This window comes from Zonotrichia albicollis, chromosome 1 (genome assembly GCF_047830755.1).
Source record: "Zonotrichia albicollis isolate bZonAlb1 chromosome 1, bZonAlb1.hap1, whole genome shotgun sequence".
Taxonomy (NCBI): domain Eukaryota; kingdom Metazoa; phylum Chordata; class Aves; order Passeriformes; family Passerellidae; genus Zonotrichia; species Zonotrichia albicollis.
In genome coordinates this window covers 68,911,003-68,936,473 of record NC_133819.1, presented here as the reverse complement: position 1 = coordinate 68,936,473, position 25,471 = coordinate 68,911,003, and the positions used below count along the sequence as shown (strand labels likewise).

Sequence of the window (25,471 nt, the reverse complement as noted above, 5' to 3'; positions counted from 1 at the left end):
TTGAAGGCAGATGGAGCCCAGGGTAGCCCTTGCACAGAGCAGGAGGTATTTACAATGATTCTTTTAGGTCAGTAATGTTCAAATCCTATTTTTCTGCTCCTCTTGTTTTGTTTTCCATAAATCCTGTGCTGTAAAGTTGGAACAGCCTTGGAACAGCTGCGGCTTTTCACCCATATGCTTCCCTCCCCTCCACCCCCTATTAGGAGTAAGTGAAGGATGGGTTGTATGTGAATCACCTCCATACATATTTCACTTCTCTTGTCCCAGCAGTGCAAGACAGAGAAGGACCCTGTCCTGACAGGCAAAAGGGGTGTGTGTCTCAATTGTTTGAGGTCAACTGAGTTAGCCGAATACAATTAAAAAAAAAAAAAAAAAAAAAGGCAGCTCTCTTGATGCTCCTTAAGGTACAGCCTACCATGTCCAAAGCTGTGTTTGTGGCTGTGCAAGACCAGTTAATGTGCTAACCTGCATCTTAATGAACATTAAGGTAGGTTTTTAGTAATGTTAGTCTGACTCAACGGAGCTACCATGGTTGTAGTCGTGAGTGAACCTGTCCAGCCCAGATGGACAAGCCTGCTGGAGGCTTTAGTTTGCAGGACAGCACCAGTCACTGTTTCTGAAGGTCTAGAGGTGATCTGCCTTTTTTTTTTTTTTCCTTTTTATTTTGCCAAAGCTGAGCATGCTGTGAAAGACGAGTGGAAGGCTATAGAAAAGTGTTTATATTGTGATGTGGAAATCTACAGATCTCGCCCAAGAGCTGCTTTGTTGTACCTTTGTACAGCTCTCATCACCTCAGTGCAGTTCTCAGCAGGGTGTGTTGTGCCTGGCACTCCTTCACAGCACACCTGGATGCCCTTTTATGCACGAGTCAAGCAGCAGCGTGGTTTTGTAGGGCCTTGCAGTCCTTTGCCCAGTGGCCATATGGGCGAGCTGGGCAGCTGGACTGCTGTCAGCTTGCTCTCAGCACTGTAGGTGTCTGCGAGCCGGTGTGGGAAGGCTGTAAAGCACTAAAGTATCTGAGTGACACCTCCGTCTCCATTCTGCTTTAAACACTCAGCTTGCAACAGGCCACAAGAGCAGAGCCCTTTGTGAGAGTGTGTTGAAATTGATAAAACTTGAATCCTTAAATATTTAGCTTTCCACTGTGGTTATTGTAGGTAAAATACGCTTCTTTGGTGCTGAGGATTTTTTTTTGAGCAGAGAAAAAAGGCTCCAGGAGACAGGAAGACACTGAGAGGTTAGTGTAGAGCCAGATGTACATCATCTGTATTCTAAAGCAGGCAGACTGTCTTCTGAAAATGGAATTATTTTCAGAATAATTAGAGAGGGGCATATAACAGATGGAGTGCTTAGGCATACGGTCTGAAATGCTGAATAACCGCAATCCTCACTAACTTCACAAGGAACGCTTCTGGAAACGGCTCTTGATGCATTGGGTACAAAGCACTACAAGTGCGGGTAAACAGTTCTTTAAAATATTTTGGCACACTGAGAAAACTTCAGAGAGTGCTACTTGGAAGCCGAGCACTTGACTTTTCGTGGATAAGATCAGTTTAAATAGGTGTGTTTTTCTTCCTTCTGTGTGTATGAGAGAGGGGAACAGGAGGGCAAGTAAAAAAATCAGAGGAAAAGACCTCGTTGCTGACTGGGGAGACTTGTTTGACCTTCTGAGCCCTGTGCACTTGTCTGTGGTTTGCAGCCAAAGGCTCTCACTTTGAGAGCGCCTTGCTCCTCGTGCTGAACTATTTTTTGACGCAGTGAATGAATGCAATGTGTTAACACTCCTGTAAGTCCCAGAATTGCTTGGCTGCCCCTTGCCCTGCCTGCCTTGCGCTGCCTGAAAAGGTACCATTGTTTGTTCTGCAAACAGTGGGTGATGGTTGTTTCCAAGGTGACTGCAGCACTGTTGCTGCCCTGTAGTACAAAAAAAAAAAAAAAATTGTCATCAAACACCTGAGAGCATCCCACTGTCACCAGACAATGGGAGGGAAGCAGGAGCTGTCTGTAAGAGCTCTCTGGGCTGGATGTTGCAATGCAGATGGATAAAATGCCAGTAAGCTAAGAAGGAGCGATGCACACATTTAGTCTGTGCTACAAAATATTGCTCCTAAATAGTGCACAGATACAGCTGTTGAAACTGCTGATTGTTTTTAAGTCTGTCTCTGCTGGGAAGAAATGATGATAAATTTAAAGTCTCTGAATAATACTGATCAACTGGTAGTTGTAGTTTGAGTTTACAGTAGTAATATTCTGCTTTTTCACTTAAATGATAGGATGTTTTGAAAAATGCTCAAGCCAAGGGTGTGTGGACTTCTAGAGGGAAAGCTAAAAGAAAACACTCAACAGTTCTGCTAGACTTGTAGGTTTTCAGACTGTTTTGAAAAACAATTATTGGGGGGCAAAATATCCATCCCCCAGAAAGAGAACCCCAGTAGTTATTTCATTCCTTTTGTATATCCTTGAAAGGCCTGTGGTATTCAGAACAGGGACTTATTTTGAAGTGTCTAGGTGGATGGATTTGAAGAACTTTTTCAGTCATCTCCCTGAGCTGCGTGCCCATCTACTCATGTAGCTGTTTAGTGGGAGGGGGATGAGTTTAAAAAGAAAAACAAGCTAAGGCTTCTTTTTAATTGGTCATGGATGCTGCTAGCAGAACTTTGCCTCCCCCTGCATCAGGTTTAGTACAGTTCATACGCAGGTTTCAGTAAACATTAACCACTTTTATCAGGGCTTGCAGCATGCTGAATGGTTAGCAAAGAGCATGTACTGAGAGAAACAGAGAAAATGAACAAGTCCAAGGTCAAAAGGATGGTAGATTTTCTTTTATTAAAATAAGGGGTGGAGAAGGTTGACAACACTTCGTGGAAAAAATAGGCCTGTGAGAAAACATGATTCTTGTCCTCAAGCTTTCATCTGGGTGAGAGTATGTGGGGGTACTGCAAGGACGATGTGCATCTTGAATTTTTCTTCCGCTCCAGTGAGGTGACCAGAACAATCAGCCCTCCTTGCACTCTTGCTGACTGACAGCTTAGCTCCTCGTGACTCAGATCAATCCAGAGCAGAGTATAAGCTTTGCTATTGCTTGTTGCATATTTGTAGGGGCCTGTTCCCACCCAGCATCCACAAAGATCCCACTGACTTCTGCAGTGCATAGCCAAACAGAGATCACAGTTCCCCCCCTTCTGTGCCTGCAACAATACAAAGCCATCCTGGTTAGGAAGGGAGGTTAAGGAACTGTGGTTTAGCATTTTACCTCACCTTTCTTTCTCTTGGGCAACTTGGATGTTTCTTTATTGCATTTGAGGGCTACAGTGCTACTAACTTTCCTGCAGAATGAATTGATCAGCTTAGCAATGAAAATGAGGTAATTGTGGCTAAATTAATTATTTTACGTTGCGGTCTGGAAAAAAGGCATTTTGGAAAGAGCATGTAATCTGCCCTAATGAAATTTGTTGAAGCATCTGATGCCACAGTTCAAATTCTGAGTTATTTTTAATTGTGCAAATCAGCATATCCTGTCCCTCCCAGCTCCATTCAAATAATACTTTGCAACAGAAGCGGCAGCATTCACCTATGTATTTCCTAGAAAACAGCATCACTGAGAGGTTGTACCTCATTGGAAAAACACAGATTTAGTTAAATGATACATCAAACACAGAAGAAATCCAAACCGTGTGTGGCTAGTCTGACAGTAGTTTGAGAAACACCCTCCACTGCATGCCCCTCAAATCAGAAACGTGTGCGCACGGTTAAAAATCTCATCTTTGTGGTGACACAGATGATTCAGTGCAGGAAACGAGAGGAATTTCTTTCAGCAGTTAAGCATTTGTGGGGCGGGGGTGTGAGGAGGTCATGGTGTTCAACACACCCGGTTAGAAACCTTCAGGCTCCTTTCCCTGCTGCGTTTTATTGATTCAAATCAGGGCTGATACTGGAAGCATCAGCACGAGAGGCAAATTCCATCCTGTATGTCCCACCTGGATGAGATGGGAAGTAAAAGAAAGAAAGGAGGAGACTTTTTTGTTGGTTTTAAATTTTACCTATAGACATTGACCGTTCTCCTGTCATGGGAGGTGCAAGGACTCACTCCCACATCCTGGTGGAGCTGAGCTGTGGGGTGCCTGGGCCAGCACATGGAGGAGGGTCACCAGCAGGGCTGCCGTGGTGGCCCATGTCCTTCCTTCTGCAATGGCTGCATGGTCCCAGGGCAGGCACAGGGAGGGAGAGCTTTACATGCAGGCTTGCCATTACAGTTTCTTGAAAGATGCCATAGTTCATCTAAATATAAAATACGGACTGTGGTTTCGGTCTGAAATATTTGTGGGATTTTACAAAACCACTACAAACAAACAAAGTAAACAGTAGCAAAAAAGTGACACATTTCAGGCAGGATTTTTTTTCCTTTTTCTTTTGCAAGGTGATGCGGAGACTTGTATTCTGTGATTCAGTGTTCAAAGGAAGGACATTTCTAAATGGAGTACATCCCTTATTCAGAGACTTCCTAAAGAGCTTTATATTAAAGTTTTTCAGGAGGCTGGGATGTAATTTTCTTTTCAGCTCTGTTGATGTTCTCCCGCAGTTTCCCAGGTGTTTGTGTTGCCTTCTCCAAATTTAAAACTAACAAACAATTTCCCAGTAAGTTGATCATGTGTTGTATTAGAAGCTTTTGTAAAGCCTATGGAGGAAAACCAAATCATGTGTGCCACTTGAATTCTAGAATGCCGAGGGCAGCTTTCATGGGAGCATGTACAAAACATGACATGTATGTGTAGACTTTTGTCTGGCCTGGAAACTGACCAACAAGTAAAGTCAGACAGTTTTTAGATTGCTTTGATGCGTCTGTAAAAACTTTTGCAGTTTTGTATTTGCTGTAGGTCTCCAGCTGATAACTGGCATTAATGAAGTGGCTTTTTATGCAGTTTTATTAAAATTATTTATGCAACTACAGTGCAAACTTTCTTGCAAAAGCAGTCATTTGCAGTGCACAGCTGGTAAGCAGAAGCATTACTGTTCATTCTCCAGAACCTCAATAGCTATGGCTCAGTTCTCAGCACTGTAGCTTGCTGTGCATGCTCCCAGTGTTTATTCCTCAACTCCAGTGGACCTGCAGGTTTTGGCTGCTTTGGCACAGAGGGGCAGGAATGGCTGTCTCTGTCTTGAAGAACCACTCATCCTGTTTTGCGTTTTTTTGGTTGGTTGGTTGCTTTCTTGCTTGGGTTTTTTTAAACCTCAGTGGAAAAATACTTTTACTGTCAATCTGTGGGACCACAATCCTGTTCACTTCTGAAATGGTTTCATAATAGGCTCTCAGAAGACCATTAGGTGCACTGGGGATAGGAAGAGTTACATGCATCCCCTTTTTAGATACCCTTGCAAAGGCTTCAGTGCCGGAGGACTCTATTAAAAATGTCTTAACACACTCTCTCTTGATGATACAATGGAGGGAGTCATTCTGTCAGCCACAAAATTTCTGTCATCTCTCCTTCAGCTTGGCTTGCCTTGGCCGTGGAAGTGTCAGTTCTCCCAAACTGTTGAGATAATTTTTTAGGAGAAAACTTCTCTTGGGCGAGATGTGAGACCTCTGTGCTGCATGGGTGCCATGAGGAAGTAAGGTGCACAGCCTCAGGGCAGCCAGGAGTGGCTGGGGAGAGTTGTTTCTTATTTCCTGTCAATGTGCAGGTGGGACTTAATTCTTTCGGTGTCTTACAGGAGTTGCCACTGACTCTCCCACTGAACTTCAGTTATGGTGTATGATGTGGGGTTTTTTTGCTTTGTTGCTTAGCTCAGTAGAATGGAGCAGGTGACAGGTATTCATTAATAAGCCGTGCTGCTTAGCTGCTTATCTCCAAAGGGAGCACTTTTGCATAGACTTGCATGGGTGTCTTGTGCATCTTAGGGACAGGTCAGGTTTGCTTTCAGAGATGTCAGGTGTGTTTGGGGCTGATTGCAGTGTCTGGCATTTCAGCTTCAGGAGCCAGAGCTCCCTCAGCCAAGGGCAGACTGGACAGCATGTTCTCGTTCTGCAGCAAGATCCGTAGATCTGTTTGGGCTTCCCAGCACAGGATGCTGACTGGCTGAACTGTCCAGATGGGCTACACATGGGTCAGAAGCTGTGAGTTGAACATCCCCTAAGTGAGGTGGCATGGGGCCTGGAGAAGGGGCCTAGTGCACACCAAAGTCACTGGTCTGGGAAGCTTAAAAGCCAGGATTTTTTCCAGTCTTGAAGCACTTGCATAGGGTCTTACATTCAAAGCACTAATGATTTCCTTGTTGGGATTCAGACTCTTTAAATTTTTATTAAAGGGATTGTCTGTGGTGACACTTAGCTAGCACCAGATGTTGGCTTTTAGTTGCCAGTGTGGAGGTGGCATAGCTAATAAAGGCAAGGGTAAGAAACTTGTGAGAAACTGCCTGTCACATGCAGCTTTGTGTAGTGCAGCCTGCATGATGGCTGTTGCTTCTTCATGGGCCAGCGTTCTACAAGAAAGCTTTCTCTTTCTTCTTTTTCTTCTATACTCTTGACTGGCCAAGTGTTTTCTAACCACATGTCTTTTCAGGTGGCCTTGCTCTTTTGTTAGAGACTAGCTAATGGAGGGAGACTGCAAAGGAAGCTCACTGGTAGATTGGGGTTTTCTTCCCTTGCATTTTGGTATTTCATCTGAACATAATTTTCCTGTAGATCATACTTCTCCCCCTCAACCTCTTTTGGCCATATCCTCCCTCAGAAATGTCAGCAAGTAATTGTTTCCTTTGCAGAGCTGCGATCCCCTAGACAGAGGCTTTTCCAGTTTTATGAATGCACCATTTGTTGCTGAGGGCACAACTGTTCGATATAACTGGCTGCATCCCACTCTGCTTGGGCCCAGCATGCACTACAGCCAGGCTATGCATAAACCAGATTTTTGTATTAAATGGCACCATTTTGTCCACAGCAACAGTCTGTCTGTCTTTTGTGTGTGCGCGTGTGAGACTTGCAGTTTTCAGATGCAAAATATATAAAGAACAGGAGTTTTGCAGAAATACGTGTTACTCAGCGAGTGTATCACGCTATTTTAAGGCTTATTTTTCTCAGGGAGCTCTTGATGAGTGATATTTCTTCATTATTTTGTGTAGGCAGGCCAAGACAAAAGCATATTTTAAAATATTTTATAAAATGGATGCATGGTATAATATTACAAATGCCATTGTTTTGTTGGGGACATACTCAGTTAAAACTAAACAGAAATTACATGTAGCACTTTGAAAGAGGATGTGCTCATTTATGTTGTATTGTTTGTCATCAACACGCTGTTCATCTCCCCCACCACCACCTTTTCTTGTTCAGTGTCACAGGGCTGGTGACTGTATAGATGGAACCACTTAAAGATGCGCCGTGCTTTATATTTTTAATTATGTCTAGGAAATGTCATCTTATGCCAAACCTGACGCTCTTTCTCACCACCTGCCCTGCTTACCCCCCTTCTGAGGTCAGCAGAATGTACTGTTTTCAGCTGAAATGCTGTGCAGGAGGGGCTGCTGTGCAGGGCCAGGATGTGTCGGGGGAGGCCAGAGGGGCTGCACATCCGCCAGGCACTGCTTCCGTCCCAGCCGGGGTTTCTGAGCTCAGTTTTCTACAGCATGCACACACCTGTGATGTTTGGTTCACAGCTAAAGTACTGCCATAGCAGCCCTCTGGCAGTCTGAGATGTGCATGAGTTGGGGGTTAGTTGGGTACTGTGCTGATTGAATGCTCTTTCTCTGTCGTTTCGCTCTCGGTCCTGGAAAGCAGCTTTTGGAAAGTGCCATCTCCATTCTTAGTTATGTGAGTGCAAGCTGTAAGGCAGGGAGGTTCCATGAGACTCAGCTCCCAACAGCTGAATCACAGCTTAGGGTTTTAGTCAACACTGCCTGCCTCATTTGTCTCAATGCCAAGAATTTCTCTTTAGAAGCACAGTGCTCTTTTTTTCCCATCTCTCTTCACTCATACCTGTTGAATCCCCTCCAACAAATAAGAACACCTCAAAAGCAAGCCCACCAGTTTAGAAATTACTGATTTGTGCTTTAGTAAAAATATTTTCCATGCTCCATCATCATGGTGTTTAAGAAATGGGGAAAATTGGAAACACCTATGATTTTCCCTCTTGAATGAAGGCAGCACTGAGTAGAGATTAGGATTCCCCACTTCACTCTCCTTTGGGTACCCAAATGTGTCTGGGCATCAGTCAGGCTTGCCTGTAATGTCCATAATTCATCCACCAAAAAGAAATAATAAAATGTACAGCTATGAAACCTCCTTTCTGTGGAGGCTTCTACATGTACCCCCCAGCCTCACCATGTTCCTTCATATATTTGCTGCCCACATAATGTTAGCCGTGGGATGAGGGTGGGAGGGGGAAGCTTGTTCTCTTTCATGTGACTGCAGCACAGTTAATAATTGTACCAGACTTCAGGCGCTCGCGTGACCAAAGGGGTTGATCAGGCTCGTAGTCGAACAGTTTTTTCAGGCCCATCTTCATGCCTCAGCATCCCAGTAGATTCAGAGAAGGAGCCAGATCTGCTTACTCTGTGATTGTCCATTTGTTATGAGCTGGCTGGCATATAGCACAGAGACAAAAGCCACCCTGGCCTGAAAAGCCCCCAAAGAAAAGCAGGATAGTAAATACATCTGTAAAACGGTGTTCAGGTTACAGACTGCATGTGTCTCACACGCTCTTGCTTGCTTGCTCCGTCTCCCTGCCCCCCACCTTGCTGTCTTAAAAAAGGGATGGCAAAATATTTTGATAAATGCATCAACTGCTAAATGGTTGGTGTGTTTTTTTTTTTAAAAAGAGGAATCTTTGCTCGAGCATATGTTTCCAACACTTTAATCTTTTATGGACTGCATACTTGCTGTGGGAGTGGAAGGGGATGTTTCAGGCTTGCTTTCAGTATACTTGGGAATCTTTCCCACAGCATGCAAACTCCCCAGAAAACATGTGAAACAACGGCCTGGAAACCAGGAAGTTTCTGATGCCTAGCACTCATTGCTCTGAGGGATTTGCTGTGCTCTGGAGGTCATGGAATAATCTTTCTTCTTTGCTGGCTTCTCTAAGTTTATTTTGCACATGACAGAGGGGTATGTGTGTGCTGCTGAGCTTTTAGGGGTCCTCCTTTCTGAAGCATACTTTTGCTCCTGGTTCTTTTGTTACTGCATTCCCATGATTAATGTATCTGCTGCTTAAAATGGCTACTGAACCACCACCAAGTTCTTGTCACTGGTTACTGACCCTGTCAGAAACCACCCAGCTCTGCTTGGACTTGATGCTTTTGTTGATTAGCAGGTTTATTTCTGATCTTTGGGCTGCTCATTAACCCTGTGAATACTGTACACAGTGAAGGCATCAATCTGCTGTGGTGGTGATAGTATGTCCTGGTGCTATGATCACTGCTGCTGTTCCTGCACTGCGCTCTGTTAGGTTTGTGTGGCATGCAGTCTTCCACGTGTGTGTTTGGAGGTTTGGGACTTTTTTTCCCCTTTGTTTTTCCACCCCTTACCACTTTGTGTAGTTTAAAGTTTTTTTGATGAGTTGCTAATGTCAAAAAGCAGTGATGAAGGTGAGAAGTCTGGCACCTGAGGGCTGATGGTCCTGGTGAGTTTACAAAGAAGATCCAGTTCCCTCCAGTAAAGAAACTCTGCATCCAGTTTCAGTCTGTGATGAACTCAGCATTTCGTTTTCTGGCGTCTCCGTTCCGTGTGCCCATGTTTGTACTGGAGTGTGATGGAGCGTGAAAGGAGTCAGAGGAGAGAAGGGGCTGCAGCTTGGCTTTGATGCCGAAAAAAAAACAACGAACAACCTCGACCAAAAGGAGAGTTAACCGGAACATGCCACAAAACAGGTTAGGCAGGACGCAGAAGTCAGATATGAACCTTCTTCTGCGCTTTAAGGCATCTTCAGTACACCCTCCTCCCTCTACCCTTTCAGGATTTTCCCCCCTCCTCCCCATTATGAAATAGTCCTGGGCCAGCTGGGTTTGGACATGGGGCAGGCAGATGGATGGATGGTTGCAGCGCTCGCTCGCCTGCTGCCAGCTGTTTCTTAAGAAAGAGAGGGTGCACTTGTCCGTGCCCGTCATCCTGTGGCAGAGGCAGCGCTCGGTGCCACGTGTGCCTGTGAGTGCCTTCATCCCCTCCACCAGCTCACCCTGCAAACAGTCCCAGCCGAAAAGTAGCGGGGGAGGAAGAGCAGCAAGGAGACAGGGAATGCTGGCGGGTGGAGCTTAGAGGGCTGATCCTCCACATAGTTAATCATTACTTGCCACATAACCTGTTCCTGTTTTCTAGAGGTTTCACTGGCACCCTCAGCCAGGAGCAGATGAGGAATATGTGAGACTGCTTTCTGAGCAGGATGGTTTCCCTTGCAGCAGGAAGCCCAGCATCTAATACAAGACATCATTTCTTCTGTAACATGTTTATGCCTAATCATTCAGTAAACATACCATATATAGTCTGTTTTGTGCTTGCTCTAACACCCTGCTGCAAGGCGAAATTTGCTGGTACCACACAGATTCCTTAGCTCCTGTTAACTTCCTGACAAATAGTATGTTGCCATATGTAACATAAATATTCCACACAACTCGGTTTTTTTACTCTCCTACTCATGGCATGCTTTTCTGACTGTGGCAGTCTTAAGTCTGGCACTTAGAAATGGAGAGGATTACACAAAACAAGGTAATTTATCAAAGGATGGACCAGATCCCTCATGCACATTTTTTTGCAGAATAAAGGTTCCGCGCTTCCCCTAAACATCAGATGTTTACGAATCCGTATTTTGGGGACATGTTTTTTTTTCCTTTTTTCTCCTCTCTCAACTTTTAATGCCTGCTTCATCCTAGGTTATGGATCCCAAGTTAAAGCTTTGGTTGACTGAGAACTCTCTCTTTTCATTCTAGCATCTTTTGTAGAATTTCTCCTCTTAACTTTCTCTTGGCCTTCTTTCTCTTTACCCTGTGCTAGCAGGGTGCTAAGCATGGCAGAGGGCACAAAGGGCAGCACTGTAGCTGGATTCACAGCTAATCAGGTCTTACATACAGTTTGCCTTCATGCTTTTTTGTTTGTTTGTTTTTAACGTTGTGAAATTACTTAAATAACATCTGGTTATTTCTGTGCTAGGCAGAAGTAGCTCAGGAAAATGGTATGAAGCCTTCCTACCTACACCAGGGTGGGGTTTTTCCTTTTTATGCCTTCTACATCTTGTCCTGTTTGTTGATGTGTGAGAAGACAGCGCAGTGATGTGGACCCCAGATAACCTTGCACAGAGCATTCTGGCTGTCTGCTTGATGATGCCTGTTAGTGCCTGAGTTCAGTGGTGTGGTGGCTAGCAAAGCCTCCTGTACCACTGAGATGATTGCTTAATCAGGTGGGTGTGGATGCTCATACAGGTGGATTTTCTTTTAGAGGCTTGCTCCTTTATTTAGGCAGTGCTTCCAGAAGGGAAGCCTTTGCAGGGGGGAATGTTTGGGTGTTACATAAATGAACAGGACATGCATTTCTGGGACTCGTCTCTCATTGGCCTGGTCAGAGTGAATTATGTCTGACTGCTTGGCAGTTAATTGGACCATCCTTCCCATTTCCTAAGCTGATAAGCCCCTCACTGTCTGCCTCAATCAGGCTTCTTTGTTTGAGAAGTTACTAATGCTGCAGAAGAACAGAATAACTACTTTCCTGTAACCAAGTGAGGGGCTCTGATAGATAAATCGATGAAGATTCACCCTATTTCTTCAGCAAAATCCTTTCACGAGGCTTACTTGTACACCAGTAGCAGTTGGCAGGTACTGAAAAGTAGGTATAGCCGATGTATTTCATACGTACCTTGTCCCTTTTTAAAAGATCGGTATTTGTGATTAAGTGTTCCTTTCAGCACCTTTATTCTGGCAGATCCAGTAGCTGTGCTGAGTACCACGGGGGTCTGTAGAAATCTCTGCATCAGCATCGGGTCTCAGGAATGGCTTTCTTTTACCACAAAGCCTTCAGACTGGGACTGTCTGTCTTAATGTGTCTGGATGGTGCCTGGCTTAGAGTGGGTGTTGCCAGAAGGTGAGTAATAAATGGTGATTAATCGTCTCTGAGCTGTGGATGTTTGTATGAAAAAGCACTTGGCTAAAGGCTGTGCTTCAACAAGCTCATCAAAATTAGCCACACTGAAGGCAGTAGTATAGCATCCCAAAGGCCTGATTCTTCTGTCTCTTGACTTGTTTTGTTTTTACTTTTGTGGATTTATTAAATCTGATTGAGGGAGAAACATGGGTCGCTTTGTCTTCAAATATCAGTAAATATCAGTTGAGCGATATCAGTGTTACAGATTGCAAATGGGTGATACAGAATCAGGGTGCACTAAAAGTAAACACCCTTTTGTTAGACTGCTCAGTAATCTTTTTAATGCAGAGGTGTGGTTATGAACCTTACAGGTAAGCATCCTTGTGTTTGTGCCATTGAGTCTATGATACAAATGCATAGGAAAGATGTAAAGGTACCAGTTCCTGTGTTAATTATATATTGAAGTTGAAAAGTAATTTTCTATTACAGGAGACCATTTGTCTTTTGCAGTCAAAATAGTAAATAAATATAAAACCTGAAGCCATAGTGATTTTTAAAATAGTTCCCGTTCTGAGTTTACATCCTTATTTGAGGAATGCATTGCATCTGTGTGATTGTACAGTTATTTCTAAAACTTCCTGAAAAGAGGATTCATCACAAAAGTCTTCCTTCTCCTTCCATCATTCAGCTGTTTCTGGCAGCTTTCAGGGCCTGAAACACACAAGGCAGGTATTGCAGGGTTTTTTCCTTGCACAAAACTTAGGACTGTGACTTTTTGTTCTTAAAAACCTTTCCAAAAGGGCATTTGTTTTGACGTAGTCAGAGAGGATGTACTTCCGAGTTGGTGGTGTTGAGCCCTGGGATGTCTGTGGCATCGTGGCAGGGGGGATAAGAGGACATGGTCACTGTTGAGTTGGGGTGGCTCTTACTGGTGTTCTGCCATTACTGTTTGTTATGCCTGAGAAATGTAGGAACCCAGGAGAGCTCACCACAGGGCCTGGTCTGTAGGGCAGGATCTGCTGGAGGATCTGAAGGAAGCAACCACCAGTGGTGGCCGGATCGCATCCTTTCCTCTCAAGGACTTAGCGGCAGTCATCAGACCCCAGGCAGGTAGCCAGAGACTTCTCATACTGTGACTTCTTTTATTAGCATTTTTACTGCCTGACAGCATTCAAGGTGATGGGTGGAGCATTTGCATTTTGGATTTTAAAGTTTCTGGAAGAGAGTTTGTGATGTGTGCCCTGTTGGAACATTACCTAGCCTGGTTCCAGCAGACACCGATTCAAAGGCCTTGCCATCTACCGTGGGATCAGTGAGCCTCTGGCTTTCTGAGCGGAGGTGATGACGAAATGAGGGTGAGGAGGTGTCTTTGTCCTAAAAAAAGAAAAGAATTGAAAAGGAAAAACTGGAAAGCAGGCAGTTTGTCACTGAATTTCTCGGGAAGAAGGGATCTGTGTACACAGGGGTGGTCGTGATGGCCCCTGTGCGCGGGGACACAGCGGCGTAGTCAGGGCACAGCAGCGCGGGTAGGCCGCACTGCTGTCCTGCCCTGCCAGACGGGAATGCAGAGGAAGCAGGAGGCAGCCTGCCTTTCCTCAGCCAGCCATCAGGGATGCACAAGGTTAGGAAGTGTTCAGCCTCAAAAGTAGGGTGACTTGAAGGGGATTTAACTGCTGGGCCTTAAATGAGCTGTGTGTTCATGTGTGTATAGGACCTTAAGCACAGAAAGGTTTGGGGTGAGTCTGGAAAGGGTCCATGTTTGAGGAATGTAGTTATTCTGGCTTCTGAGGTACTTTTTTTGTGTAGACAGCATGGAAAATGATTACAAAAACAAGTATTGCAAGACACTTACTGAGATGGGAAGTTGGTGGTGTTAAGGTTGTGGCTCTTGGGCTTATGTGACTGTGAGAGAATTTCAGCTTTTTTCTGCTTCCTTTCTCCAAACATTTTCTGAGTTGTGAACAATCTCAAGTGGAGTTTGTCCTCTGGGCTTAAAGTCAGCAAGCCCAAAAACACATTGAAAATCTCTCTTGACTTTTAGAATGACGGTCCATGACAGCAACTGAACTCGAGGAAAGAAGGTACCTTTAGTGTTTGCTGCCGATTCCTCCAGTTTAGTCTCAGACCTCATCTGCTGAGATATCACACCGTCTGCTTTCACCGTTTTGGAGCAGGGGTGACTGGGGCTAACCAGACCAGTTTTCAGGGAGCTTAGTCAGCTTTCAAATTTCCAGGTGTCGTGAAAGAGTCATCAGGGAGAGGAATGGAGAGAGAATGTCAGTAAGTTGCTCTGCATGAAAGAATCTGTGCTGCCAGGAGGATTTCCAATTGGAGATCACCAGGCAGCTTTATTACTGCCCCTGTTTTCTCTTGCATGTGGCTCTACAGAACTTTAACCATTTGTGCTTAAGCACTGCATGTCAGGTGTTTAGCTTCAGGCCACATTTGCTTTTGAAAGAAAAGTAAGTAGTAAAAAAAATTTCTTCAGCCATTTCTGAGAATGAAGATGAGGGAAGAGTTACTTCAGGCTTTGAATTACTTTCATGTTCCCCTTTTTAACAGAAAATAGAAAAACCAACGGCAAACTTTGAATCCCTAACAAAGGGGTAAAACATTGACTTGTTCTTCAAGTTCTCAAAGCTGTAATGCTGGGGCATTGAGATTTGAGAAAGACCAAGTGGGTGGGAGATTGGAATTGTAGCCATCAATTGAATTAAGTTTTTTGTTATCATTGCTGATAACGGCAATGGTGATTTCTCCACTGTGGTCTGGTCCTAATGTCTTTTGTAATTCAGAAGTAAAAGGGGCTGTGCATGATCCAGTGGAAACCAAGCAATCCCCATGTCTGTCTTGCTTGCAGAGTAGGTAATTTCAGCTCTGTAAAGACTGAACTTGGTAACCTAATCCCACATCTTGAGTAAGCACTTTAGTGATGTTGTGCATATATCTCTGTATTTGTCCACTCTTTCAGGTGCAAAACATACGTGGGGAATGCATGATTGTTTCTCTTGCACTATGATGTACAGGTACAGACATAGAATTCCTGGTAGAGGGATTAGTGTAAGATGAAAACACTGTTCTTGTGAAAGTGCTTTACTCTGTAGGCACTTCTGCTCCATGTGGAGTAAGGGTAGCTTGAAAGTTGTTGGACAAGATTTGCACTCCTTGCCAAACATCACTGGTCTCCTAAATAAAAACAAGGGCCCAGAAGATTGTAAATACCTGTGCATGTGATGTAAACAAATTTCCTGATTCAGGGACCACTACTGAAGCTAGTAGCTCTCCTCCATAGAATGAACCTATTAGTATCAGTTCATTAGCAAGACTGAGGCCTTGATTTGTAATGAGCCCTTAAGTGTAATTTGCAGTAGCCTGTTGACTGTATCTTACTAAGCTGCTGTGGGTGCAGGAGGGAAACAGATTGAGGCTGGAGTAATACTTACCTTTGCTTCCAGTCAGAAGTATTTAGAGCAAAAAATAAGTGTGCCACACCTCTAGGATCTCCAGTCAGCTTTCCTGCAAACCTTGGCCACAGAGAATTAAATACCCCTGGTGCCTAATACATACGGCAAAGGCTGCTGCTATATTTAAAAATACGTGTGTGAAAATGGAACTGGAAGTTACTGCAAAGCTGCATTTGCAGGTATCATAGCAAGGACATTTTTAGAAACCAGACCTGAAAGAATTTGCAACAGAGAGTTTCTCAGGATACTCCCTGTCATTTCTCATTTGCTTTGCTAAACTCTTAAAAGAACCCCCAGTTTCTGTAGTTATGAGTAGCAATAAATTACTTTATGGGTTTGTTTTGATTATATACCAGGTATATGTAAAACATATATTTTTTTGCTTGATTATGGAAGGGGGGACTGTGGAAAGAGAATTTTAACTTCTTTAGCGAGACACTTGATTGAAATTATTTATTCATGTTAAGAGCAATATTGAATAGTTCTGTCCTCTTCTGTTTTAAAGAACTCCTTAAAATGAAAGAAAATCCCTTTTTTGTTTGTTTTCCAAGAGGGGAAAACTGAATTGAAAAATGGTTTAAACAGTTTAGTGATTCTTATTCCATTTCTTGCAAACTTCTCCCTTGCCCCTGAGCCTGACCTCTCTGCCCCTCTCCACTAGCCCACAGAATTATCATGCAACTAATTTTAGAGGTGGGTTTACACATTTGTTTAAAAAATGCTGCAGTCTCCCATCTCTGGTAATCCACCAGGTGGAAGCAGATGTGTAGAATATCTGTGCATGTATTTGTAAATCTGGGTTTGAGCAGATTTGGCGTTTGTGAGAGGGCATTGTGTGTGCAAAGACAAGGGAACCCTTGGCAGTGTAATACCGTCAGTAAAGCAAAAATTTGCAGTAAACCACTTGCAGGGTTCATTGATGGTTTTTGTTCATGCTGGGTGACAATGTGTTAGCCAGTTCTTCTGGTGCTTGGTTAGACATCACTTGCCTTGCTGTTCTGAGTTACAGTAGGGAGAATGGTATCAGGGAGTGGATGGGGAGAGTAAGAGAAAGTGGTTTCTTAGAGATGGGTGCTCTTCTTCTGCTAACAGAGCTTTTGGTCTCTTAACCTCAAGTGGCCTTTTCTGACCTACAGACTTGTTCATCATTTACTGATGTCTTCCTTGTGTACATCTCCCCATTAACCACCTGGCATCCCAATACCTCTCTGCTCTTGCAAAAAGTAGTGCCTTAGAAGTTTGGGCAATATCCCTGTAGTGTTTGGCCCTCACGGTGATTTTGCTTTGAGTGCATCTTGGTTGGGAAATACACTAATAGTGCTAGGATTTTTATTTTATTTGGTTGAGAGATAGGTGGGAGGGCAGGGTGAGTCCACATGGTGTCAAACAGGAAGCTTGATGTAGCTGAAAGTGGCCTCCTTGAAAGCATCCCTCCAGTCTGCAAATCTTCTAAAGGCAGTCACTTGGAAAGGGCTGTGCTACCCAGATTTGCAGTGTCCGCTGTGTTTTGTGTAACAGAAATGCTGCAGTTGTGTACTGCTGTAGGCTTTTGTTGTCCTTCTACAGGTTTGTTGATGGCTTCTCCATTGACCTGTTGCACTAAACTTCATGTCACTGCCTGACAAAACTGAGCTCTTAATAATTTAAAGTTTACTTACAGAGCAAAGTCTGGACAGTACAATGTACCGAATGCATATTGGATAAAATAATTTCCTTACTGACTTGTACTGTTTGAGCTTTGCTCAATTGTGAGCATGTTATAGAAACAATCAGATTTCCTAAAAGCAAAGATATTTGAATTTTAAGTCTAGAGTTCCAAAACTGAGTCCTGTGCATGTTGGGACAAAAATAAAATGGAGGAGAATCTGAAAGAAGCTTTTTGCATCACTTGAGGCCCAGTGGGAGCTGAGGGTCAGGATCACTCTGAGAATTAATCAGTTCACTAGAGAATATGATAATACAAGGAAATGATGGTATTGCAATAATTTTTTTATTAGTAACAGAAACTTTAAAAATAAAAAGAGAGTGAGAGAAAGCCTGGGAGCAGGAGTAGCCTGAAGGGGAACTGACCAAGACCAGCTGAGAAATGCAGAGAACCGTGATTCAGGAGTTGCTGCTTCACTGCATCTGTGAGAAACTCCTGGCTGTCTCATGAAGGGGGGTGAGGGAGATCACAGTTCTATACAATCTCACTTCTTAATGCAGTTTTGAATAACATGAAACAGTTCTGGGCCTTCCACTTCTCTTGCAGACCGAGGATTTTAAACAGGGAATGCCAGTCCTGTAGAAAAGTGACTGTAATCACAAATCTGAAAGCAGCATGTGACCTTTCTTGTCATTTCTAACAAGCCAGAACTTTACAGAAATCTGCCCAGGCAAACTTTTGGTCCTACTGTGCTCCAGTGCAATAATTATAATGCAGAAACAGCTGATGGGTCACGTCTCCAGGCCTGCACAGCGTTATGACTTGCTACCTACATTCCATCTTTAGCTTTGAGAGATCAGATGGTGCCAGCAATGTGAGCTAGCAGTGCCTGAGGACATGCTCAGGGCAACACGTTCTGTCCCTCTGCAGCTTTGGTTTCTTTTCTCCACTTCTGTCCCATCCTATCCCCTTAAGGTGATGCATTTTACAATAAACACCAATCTCTCTAGGAGGTGAGCTGCCCCTGTGGAAGCATGTGTACCATTCCCACTGTGCTGTGTGTTAAATCCAAAGGCCCAAGGTTTGTAAATATTGTTTCAAAAGTATCTGGGGACTCCAGGTGAGCTGCTTGCCCTACTTGCTGGTGGCTCTGGAGCTGTGGTTGGTACATGTGGCACACGGTGGCAGGCTGTTTCAGCATTGTTACTGATCTGATTTAATGAAGCATGAGTGGTATTGGAGGGGGTAATTTTTGTCTTTGTACATGGGGAAAGGGTCATTGACAAAAGTTTACAAACAAACAAACGTGTTTAAAATTAGGCTTAGTTCAGCCATGTGCGGGAAGGGAGGTGGATATTTTTGAGTTGTGTTTGTTTTGTGCTTAGCACTGTGCAAAAGTTACACCCAGTTCTTGATGTAGGAAAAATTGGATAGGTAAGCAGAAAAGTACTAGCTCATTGCCTAAGACTGCTCTTGCTCTCTTACTCTCATCCAGGGATGCCATGGGAGAGGTGCGGTGGAGACATTTTAATTGTGGTAGTTTATTTTATTGTGAACTTATTTTCACTGGCATTAATCAGAAAACTGAACTTCAGGTATATTTTTAGATGTTTTTATGGCAGAGATGCTGCAAGTGAGCTCTGAGTTGGAGACAAGGGAGTGAGGGGGGAGCGGGAGGAGGGAGTCTGGAGATGGAGCCGGTTGTGGGTTCGTTCCACTACATCTTTTCATCTTTCCCCGGTACTGCAGCACCGCAGGAGTAGAGTTACCGACAACATTCTTGCTCAGGTCTCTCATCTCTCACTCAAATAGAGGGTGTAATTTGACTATGTCTCAGCTCCCATGTGTGAATGCTGTTGATGAAACTGTATGTATGTGCATTTTTAAGTACAAACAAAAACCAAACACAAACAAACGCAAATCTCAATTCAGATCTGTTCCATGGTCCTGGATGTGGTTGTTCAAACTCTAGAACTGGCATAAGGCCGGAGGGAGAACACGTGGCCAGAGCTGTGGGGTAAAGTGAGGACTGGCAGTCTGTCCTTCTGAATGACAGCTGTGGCTTACATCAGGTTAAATCAGTCTGTACGCTGCAGGCTGAGGCAAAGCAGAACGGACTAAAAGCAGGTTTTCACTTCTAGCCTTGAGTTTCCTGCAGTCCTGCATCAGCTTGTGGGGGTACATGTATTTCTGCATCCCAGCTGCCATGGAAAGTGAGAGACATCTTCTTACAGGACAGTTCTCACAGTCAGTATTTACTGAAGTTTTCCTGATTCGAATGGCTGTGTCCACAGCTCTCATGGATAGATTGTGAATCTGGATTTTTACCTCCTGCTTCTCCATTCCTATCAGCTGTTTCTGGCTGCTCACAGGTTAACAGTGAGGCCTGCTGGGCTGCTTAATGGGTGGCCTGGTGCTGCCTTTGGGCTGATGCAAATAATTTCTATTGGCCAAGGTTATCTCCTCCTGACCTTGTAGCCAGACTTCAGCCTCCCGTTGGCACGGTAATCGTGAAAAGGAGGGCTTCTGAAAGAATTCCTGTAGGCTGGAATATCCTTTCTGCTTTTGTGAAAACCGTGGGGTTTTTTCATCACTGCTCTGGATGGCAAGGGAAAGCGCCTTAATGTTAAGTTTGCAAATTCAGAAAAGGTTGTGTTTAAAGATTCTTTTTTTTCTAAAATCCACAGTGGAGACTTTAAATTTAGTATGGCAGGAGGCTGCTGTACTCAATCCACTTTTGCTGCTGTACTTTCTTGGTTGCTTGCTCACTGCACACTGGTAGCTTGCTGTGCAGGATACATGGCATCTGATTTCTTCCTAGCTGCAGCCTTTTGTACCGAAATGTCTTTTACCTTGGTTGCAGTTGGTTCAGTTTACAGGACTAAATGTGTTTGCATGCTTTTGGGATGAACATGGACTTCTGTTACCTGTGTAATGGAATGAGGCAGAGGGATTAGTGGGGAAAATGGGGAGAGAGGGAGGAGTTGAATGGGGTTTCTTTTCTTTTCTGGAGTCAGGAGACTCCTCCCGTAGCAGAGAGGGAGCATAGTACATGGAACCTGAAGACCTTTAAAGTACACGCTGAAATGGATGCTGGGAAGATACAGTACAGTGCTTGGGCACAACTCCAAGGCTCCCAAGGCAAGTAATATTTAAACAAGCTGAACAGCCCCTTTCGGCAAGCAGCAGGAAATCCAGCGCTGAGCTTTGTGTTGTTGCATGGTCAGCAGAAGATAAAAGCTCAGGCTATGCAGCTGGGGTTCCCTCCTATCACTGGATGGCAAACTGTTAAAAAAAGATAAAAGAACAGAAAAGGACAGGGGGTCGCCTAATTGAAAAGCATTCCTTCATATTTTAAGCCATCGAAGTACTTTGAAATACATTGAGCCTGATGTAAGTCAGGAACAGCCCTATTGGGATGTGTTGGAGCTTTTACATCAGTTGGCAGGCAAAAGATGAATTTGTCCCTCTGCTTCATCAGAGATAAAGATTTAACATGGGTAGGACTGTGATATACATAGGTGCCTCACCACAAGACCCACCGCAGGCAGGAGCTTCCCAGACATTTTTTAGGAGCAAGGCATGTAAAGGTGGGTCTCCTGCTGACCTGGGGTCTCATTCTAAAATTCAATCAGCATTCAGCCATGTATAGCCTTTCCAGGACCCACTTTCTGCAGCTCATCTTTGGTTAGGAACTATTTTAACAATGAGGAAGAAAATTTAATTGAATGAGATTACTAGTTCAAATCTTCTAATCAGTATTTACTGTATTCCTCCCCTCCATCCCTCCTCCTTTTTTCCTGCATCGCAGCACTAGTGTCTTGGGAAAGAAAATGCTTCAGAGCATTTGTTACCAATTTAGCATCAAGTACGTGCTCAAATTTGGGATTTCTGAGATCTGTGTGTGCCATATGTAGGCAAAATGTAGTACTTGCAAGTTCCAGTAGAAGGGAATATACACAAATTTGCTGTTCTGTAGATAGTGTTTCTTTAATCTAATGAGACTTACATTTGTGCAGCCTTTTTGTTTTGGTAAGACGGTTAACCGTCCTCCCTGGGGTGCCTAATTGCTTATCATGAACTAATCAGTCCCCTGGGTATATGAAGGGATGAAACTCTGCCAAGATAGAGCCTGTGACTTCCCCAGAGGTGCGATAACCTTCCCAATTACCCCACCCTTCAGGGAGCTTGCTTACTGCTGTTTTAAAGACCTTGTTACATCAGAAATTGTCCATGTTTGGAGATTTTAGGAAGTTTAAAGGGTTGTATTTACTGAGACTCTTTTGAACCTGTAAGCTCTCATATTTTTTTTATGTCAAATTTATATTGAATATTGTTTCAAGTTTGGTGTGAAAACACTGAACATGTTTCTGCTTATGAAAGTGCCTACCTTCATAGCCCCCATGGCATGCCAGACCCTAAGAGATAAGGAAAGGGCCAGTTTCTGTCTTCAGCTCTTACTAGATAGGGATGGCAAAATCTTCTAGCTTCAGAAACCCCATTTGAAGTTCACATGAAGAAATGAATGAAACAAATCTGGTGGTAATTCTCTTCTAATTTTTGGTAGAATGATAGTTGCATATTACTGTGTGTGAAATGAGTGGGTAGATTAGGAAAAGTTTTTACCTTACTGTAAAAAATAATTCATTTAACTAGTGGTTTTGCTTGCATTCTCCTTTCAGTTTCCTGTTTTAACTCATTCATAATACATGCTTGTCTGCTGTACAGGTTGAGGTAGCTACTGATTGCCTGAATTCTTCTCTTGTATCTTTTTGTATTGAATGGTTGAGTTCCATGAGACATATAAAACTTACTACAAAACAATAGTGTTTGAACTGGATGTGGAAAACAGCTATTTAGCATCTGAGTGAAAATATGAGTTCTCATGTTGAGGTTTCTTTGTCCTTTACTTTTGCTCTGAATGAACACGATTTTTGTGTGAAATTTGGAGGATTGAATTTGTCAGCTGGGTAGAAATAACAGCTTGTTCCTTGAAAGAGTTATAACGTAATCAATTAGTAATATCAGGATTTCTTAAAATTTTGTGGTTCTTTTAAAATACTTAAGGTTTTCTTCACTTCTGGTTGTATATTCTAAGTGACCTTAGCAAGATCGATGTAAATAAAAATATTGTTGTAGTGTATACTGGCTTAAAACTTTAAAGGAAGGCAATTTCATGCTTAGAATTAAAAGAAGGTGGCTGTGTGGGGGTGTATGTTTATATGCCTGAGAAAATGTAAATGTGGAAGCATCACTCCTCAAAAGAAGTGTGACTTTCAGTATCATAGATCTGATGATGATACTTCAGTGTTGCTTTGCTATATGTGCATATTTGAAAGTGATTAGTCAAGTTTCCACTGGCAAACTCTTGCTGTCCTCCTGCAGAAATTGGGGTGGGTGCACAGGCCACTTGATCACTTTTGTTGCTGTTTGTTCATTTTTCTCTGTGTGCAACTACTACTTTACCCAGAATTGAATTGAACCTATATGTAGTTCATACGAGTTTGTTTCAATCTAATGCTTTTGTTAAATATTTATCAATGGAGTCAGAAGAAGGAAATTAATTTCCCTTTTCATATGTGAATTGTTTCAAGAATTGTCTGTATCATCTGTTTCATGGAAGAGTGTAAAGCACTAGCAGTAGAATTGGATTTTTGGAAGGAGAGGGTGGTTTTGGACTAGCAGCAGACATTTTTGGCTGGAGGAATAGCAACTTGAAACTTCACTTACTGAAGAAACCTGTTCACAATTTTGTCTGTTCTTTTTTTTTTCCCCAGCGTTCCTGAAATAAACTTCCTGCAATTCTTTGCAGTGTGCAGGTGTCCAGACTCCCCTTTACTCATGGTCGCCTGTGAAACCCGTCAGGCAACTGAAGGCTGTACCTAAAATTCTGCTGGCAGTGCAGCACACTGCAGGGGCCTTGATATAGTTACGGTGGACACCTTGTGCAGCAGCCACAGCTGTAGCATCCCCTCGTAGTCCGAACAACTGAGTATTGCTGTCCAGGAGTCTGCACGTGTGGAGGACTGCCTGGAGTAGAAAGAGGAAAGCTGCAGAGATTGTGAGCTGCTGCTTGATCCGTGTGGCTCTTGTGCCGAGGAACATCAAAACTTTGCTGGATGGATCCGACAGCTCGTTGCAAAGTAGAGGGTCAGTCCTGCTGCTTATTTGCAGTTATTAACCTTAGTGGATTTTAATTTTTTTTTAATTTCCTTTGGTTTTATGTTTTTCTCTGTATGCCTAAGAGGATTGCGGCCTTGCAACCAGAATGCTCATGTTCAGGAAACTTAAGGCTGTTCCTACTGAAGGGCTTTGAAGATCAGCAGGCATTTCCTCCAGGGTTTACAGCATTGTTGGAGGAAACATTCCTTGCAGAAGTCTTCAGGCCTATCTGCCCGACTTTGGTCATTTCTTACCTCACCAGCACGTGGATTATGCTGTTTGCAGACTGTCTAAGCTGCACGATGACCTTCATGGATTCCTCATGAGCTTTTACAAGGCCAGGCCAGTGTACTTTGTGAAATCCTTTAGAAATGCCTGCTAGGCTTTTAAAGTCCCAGAGCATAGACCATAGTACAAGGAACTCAGAAGGTCAGCAGCTGGATGTGGTTGTGGATGAAGGGGGATTTGTATATGTGTGTGTGTGTGTGTGTGTGTGCAGTTCTTGTTTTGAAAAGGCATATTTTTTCAGATCAGATAGAGATATATTGTTCCTGAGAAGGCTTCTTGTACTCTCTGATAAAGCTGAGTGACTTCTGAATTCCATAAGAAATTGATGAACAAGATCCCTATGCCCTTTTTTTTTCATGTATGTTGCACATTCATTTTGATGAACAGATGCTGTTTCATTTTGTCAGTGTGCTGGAAGCACCTCCCACAGGTTATTTGCACTGCATCTACTTCAAAATAGAAAGAAAACTCATATTGAAGAGTATCACTGGCAAGTAGCTCTGCTGTTTAAAATTTGTTAAGTGTCTTTCCTGTGTGAATCTCAACTTGGAGAGTCTTGCCAGCACTATCTATTGCTGTAATTAATTTACCTAACTAAACCAAGAAAGAAACCTTGTATTTCAGAATTTAGAGCTCTGTAAACAAGCCCAAAGGCTACTGGCCAGCGGGTGTAAGCCAGTGGGTGTGCTCACAAAACTTGTGGCACCTTGTTTATAGGTGGTGGGAGAGAGCTCTTTTTCTGAAGGCTGGATTTCTCCCTCACCTGGACGGAGCAATAAACCTCAGTCTGAGTGATCTTTGGTGCTTTAGCATCTATGGCAAATACACATCTAGAATAACCCCCTGTAAAATTAAAACCGCTAGTTTGTATCTTTTAATTCTGGCTCACAGTATCAGGGCAATGTCAGCTGATGGTTGTGCTTAATATCACATGGAGATTATGTAGCTGGTTTCTATCTGTTCCTGGTCCTTAGCACACTGTAGGAGTTGGTTGGCTTGAGATCTGCTTGTGCCTCTTATGGTGAGGGGCAGATATTGGCTTTGGCTTGTGGGCCTGCAGAGTCTGCTTGGTGTGGAGATGCAATCTCAGAAGGAGTGCTACCAGTTATCTTGCTCATGAAAAGCTGGGTAGGCCCTTGGGATATTGCAGCTGGAGGCTGACATTACAAGTGCCTCCTAGCATGGGTGGGAGAGGGAGGGCTGTACAGCATGCTTCTCTTTGCTCCAGCATCTCTCTCTCTCTCTCTCTCCTCCCTGTGGGCTGTGCTTTCCCCTCTGAAAAGCTCAAGCTAAAACTCCCTAATTTAAAAATGTATTTCAGGGGAAAGGGGTAGGGATAGGATTTGTGTTTCTGAACTTTTAAAATTATCTTGGTTATAGATTGTTGTTCTTCTTGTTATTTGGAGGATGTGATAGGAGGAATAGTTTCTGTGCTGACCAGAAACACAATACAGGAAGATATGATGTTAACAAGGTGGGGGAGAAAAGGAGGTGTTTGTTTAGAAAAAGCCTAGTCACTAAAGCCTGTGGGGCAGAGGAACCCTGCTGATAACACAGATGAAACGGTCTGCCTCTTTCCTAACTTTAGAGGAGTGGAGCTTTGTAATAAATGGCTGCCATGTGGCAGCTGTCTCCCAGCTTCGTGAGCCTGGCAGTAGTTAATCCTGTCAGCAAGTCATGCTCCCTGGAAAAGAGCAGTGAGAAGAGCTTCAAACTCTTGAATCATTCTATCTTCAAAATATTTGCATGTTGAGTCTGTTTAAAACAAGTTTGGTAATTTGATGTAGGTTTCCATCTTTAAGTAACATTAAAGTGCAGCTGTGTTGGCTTTTAAATAAAATGTTAGAAACACGCTGAGAT

The 25,471-nt window shown here is 43.4% G+C and overlaps 1 protein-coding gene across 8 annotated transcripts in view; it reads left to right on the top strand.

The window, feature by feature from the left end:
• RREB1 (ras responsive element binding protein 1) overlaps nt 1–25,471 on the top strand; it is a 118,951-nt gene that overhangs the window by 21,831 nt on the left and 71,649 nt on the right. For 4 of the 8 annotated variants that reach the window (XM_074543962.1, XM_074543976.1, XM_074543985.1 and 1 more), the window contains exon 2: nt 22,939–23,311. The exons of the other annotated variants lie outside the window; for them this stretch is intronic. In XM_074543962.1, coding sequence (XP_074400063.1) covers nt 23,281–23,311 — 31 coding nt within the window. In that variant the 5' untranslated portion in view covers nt 22,939–23,280. The remainder of the gene's footprint in view (nt 1–22,938; nt 23,312–25,471) is intronic. 8 annotated transcript variants of the gene reach the window in all.